The following is a 3,081-nucleotide window of genomic DNA, read 5'->3' on the forward strand; positions in this document are numbered from 1 at the left end:
TTTTTGAGACGGAGTCTCGCTCTGTCGCCCAGGCTGGAGTGCAGTGGCATGATCATCTCGGCTCACCACAACCTCCACCTCCTAGGTTCAAGCGATTCTCTTGCCTCAGCCTCCTGAGTAGCTGGGATTACAGGCACGCACCACCATGCCCGGCTGATTTTTGTATTCTTAGTAGAGATGGGGTTTCACTATGTTGGCCATGCTAGTCTCGAACTCCTGACCTCGTGATCCACCCACCTCGGCCTCCCAAAGTGCTGGGATTACAGGTGTGAGCCACGGTGCCCAGACTTGATTTTTTTTTTTTTTTGATGAGCCGGTGTCTCACTCTGGCGCCCAGGCTGGAATGCAGTGGTGCGATCTTCTTCGCTCACTTCAGCCTCCGCCTCCCAGGTTCAAGCAATTCTCCTGCCTCAGCCTCACGGGTAAGCTGGGATTACAGGTGGGCGCCACCATGCCCAGCAAATTTTTGCATTTTTAGTAGAGATGGGGTTTTGCCATGTTGGCCAGGCTGGTCTCGAACTCCTGACCTCAGGTGTTCAGCCTGCCTCGGCCTCCCAAAGTGTTGGAATTACAGGTCTGAGCTACCATGCCCGGCCAACTGTTATGAGTCTTGCTTGTCCGTTCTTGTTGGTTTGGCGCTCCTTAGCCAAAGGTTCAAACTCATCCTCCCCATCCTGCAACGAAACTCTGGTTTCTGTATTCTCATCTTCTGTGAGTGCGGCTTTGATTGGTAGGGGGCGTAGCTGAGCTGTTGCCCCAGGCACCCTGAGAACACGTGGTGTTCAAGTGCTCTGAGAGTAGATTTAGGGGCCTTGGCAGGGTCAGGCGGCCAGAATGTTCCAGCATCCTCATTCCTTGCAGGGATGATTCTCTGAATGACTGTCGGATCATCTTCGTGGACGAAGTCTTCAAGATTGAGCGTCCGGGCGAAGGGAGCCCTATGGTTGACAACCCTATGAGACGTGAGTTCTGAGCCAGCCTTTCCCCATCTTCCGCGGTGGGCACGGGGCGGGGGCTCTTGTCCCGTCTCTGGCTTGGCCGGGCCCCGCCGGAGCTGACCCTGCTGCCCCGTGCCCAGGGAAGAGCGGGCCGTCCTGCAAGCACTGCAAGGACGACGTGAACAGACTGTGCCGGGTCTGCGCGTGCCACCTGTGCGGGGGCCGGCAGGACCCCGACAAGCAGCTCATGTGCGATGAGTGTGACATGGCCTTCCACATCTACTGCCTGAACCCGCCCCTCAGCAGTGTTCCCAGCGAGGATGAGTGGTGAGTGCAGCCCTGCCTGCCGCAGGGAGACCAGAGTGTGCCCTACAAATCCCCAGAGGGGCACTGAGGAGAGGCAGGAGAGGGGCGGGCACGGCGGCTCACACCTGCAATCCCAGTGCTTTGGGAGGCCAAGGCGGGAGGATCACTTGAGCTCAGGAGTTCAAGACCAGCCTGGGCAACGTAGAGACCCCATTTCTTTTTTTTTCTTTTTTTTCCAAGATGGAGTGTCGCTCTGTCGCCCAGGCTGGAGTGCAATGGCGCGATCTCGGCTCACTGCAAGCTCCGCCTCCCGGGTTTATGCCATTCTCCTCTCTCAGCCTCCCGAGTAGCTGGGACTACAAGCGCCCGCCACCATGCTGGGCTAATTTTTTTGTATTTTTTTTTTTTTAGTAGAGGCGAGGTTTCACCGTGTTAGCCAGGATGGTCTCGATCTCGTGACCTCGTGATCTCCCTACCTCGGCCTCCCAAAGTGCTGGGATTACAGACATGAGCCACTGCGCCCAGCCTTGAGACGGAGTCTTGCTCTGTCACCCAGACTGGAGTACAATGGCACTATCTAGGCTCACTGCAACCTCTGCCTCCCAGGTTCAAGCAATTCTCGTGCCTCGGCGTTCCGAGTAGCTGGGATTACAGGTGCCTGCCACCACACCCGGCTAATTTTTGTAGTTTTAGTAGAGACGGAGTTCCACCATCTTGTCCAGGCTGGTCTCGAACGCCTTCCCTCAAATGATCTGCCTGGCTCAGCCTCCCAAAGTGCTGGGATTACAGGTGTGAGCCACCATGCCCAGCCTGGAGACCCCATTTCTACAAAAAATTTAAGAAAACTAGCTGGGTGTGGTGGTGCTTGTCTGTGGTCCCAGCCACTTTGGGAGGCCGAGGTAGGAGGATCAGATCACTGGAGCCCAGCAGGTTGAGGGTGCAGTGAACTGTGATTGTGCCACTGTACTCCAGCCTGGGTGATGGGAGTGGGACCCTATTTCTTTAGAAAAATAAAAATGGGGTCAGGTGCAGTGGCTCACGCCTGTAATCCCAGCACTTTGGGAGGCTAGGGCGGGCAGATCACGAGGTCAGGAGATTGAGACCAGCCTGGCCAAGATGGTGAAACCCCGTCTCTATTAAAATACAAAAAAATTAGCCAAGCGTGGTGCCACACGCCTGTAATCCCAGCTACTCAGGAGGCTGAGGCAGGAGAATCGCTTGAACCCGGGAGGCGGAGGTTGCCATGAGCTGAGATCGTACCACTGTAGTCAAGCCTGGCGACAGAGACTCTGTCTCAAAAAAAATAAAATAAAATAAAAAAAAGGCGGGAGGAGTGGTGAGGAAATCTTCCCATGTTCCTTGAGTGGGCGAGACCTGTGGCAACCAGAGAACAGAGCCCAGGGGACTTCACAGCTTCTGTGACAGGAGGTTTCATAGCCACTGTGTTCCTGGTGCACATGATGACAACGGTGGATGTGGATGGGGAGGTTGTGACGCGCTGGGCTCGGGTCTGAGGACCTGCGTGTGTTTGTGGTCACTCCTCCAGTGCAGAAGTGGGTGCTGTCGTTGCCCTGCCCCCCATCGTGGAGATGGGGAAGCTGAGTCCACGGCAGGGAGAAGGCACCCGTGGAATCTGCCTGTGTATTTCCCACATCCCACATTGCGTTCACTCTCACTGTTGGAAGATCCGTGGAATTCTCCCTGGAAGGCCAACAGAGAACCTGATTGCTTGCTTCCTTCCCTTCCTTCCTTCCCTTCTCTCCCTTCCCTCCCTTCTCTCCCTTCCCTCCCTTCCCTCCCTTCCCTCCCTTTCCCTTTCCTTCCCTCCCCTTCCCTT

General features: G+C 55.8%; 1 protein-coding gene across 1 annotated transcript in view; it reads left to right on the top strand.

The window, feature by feature from the left end:
• Nucleotides 1–3,081, top strand: part of UHRF1 (ubiquitin-like with PHD and ring finger domains 1) — a 79,418-nt gene that overhangs the window by 39,758 nt on the left and 36,579 nt on the right. The window contains exons 6-7 of the mRNA XM_011967373.1: nucleotides 862–962; nucleotides 1,079–1,265. Coding sequence (XP_011822763.1) covers nucleotides 862–962; nucleotides 1,079–1,265 — 288 coding nt within the window. The remainder of the gene's footprint in view (nucleotides 1–861; nucleotides 963–1,078; nucleotides 1,266–3,081) is intronic.

The sequence above is a fragment of the Mandrillus leucophaeus genome, unplaced genomic scaffold, assembly GCF_000951045.1.
Source record: "Mandrillus leucophaeus isolate KB7577 unplaced genomic scaffold, Mleu.le_1.0 Scaffold8, whole genome shotgun sequence".
Classification (NCBI taxonomy): domain Eukaryota; kingdom Metazoa; phylum Chordata; class Mammalia; order Primates; family Cercopithecidae; genus Mandrillus; species Mandrillus leucophaeus.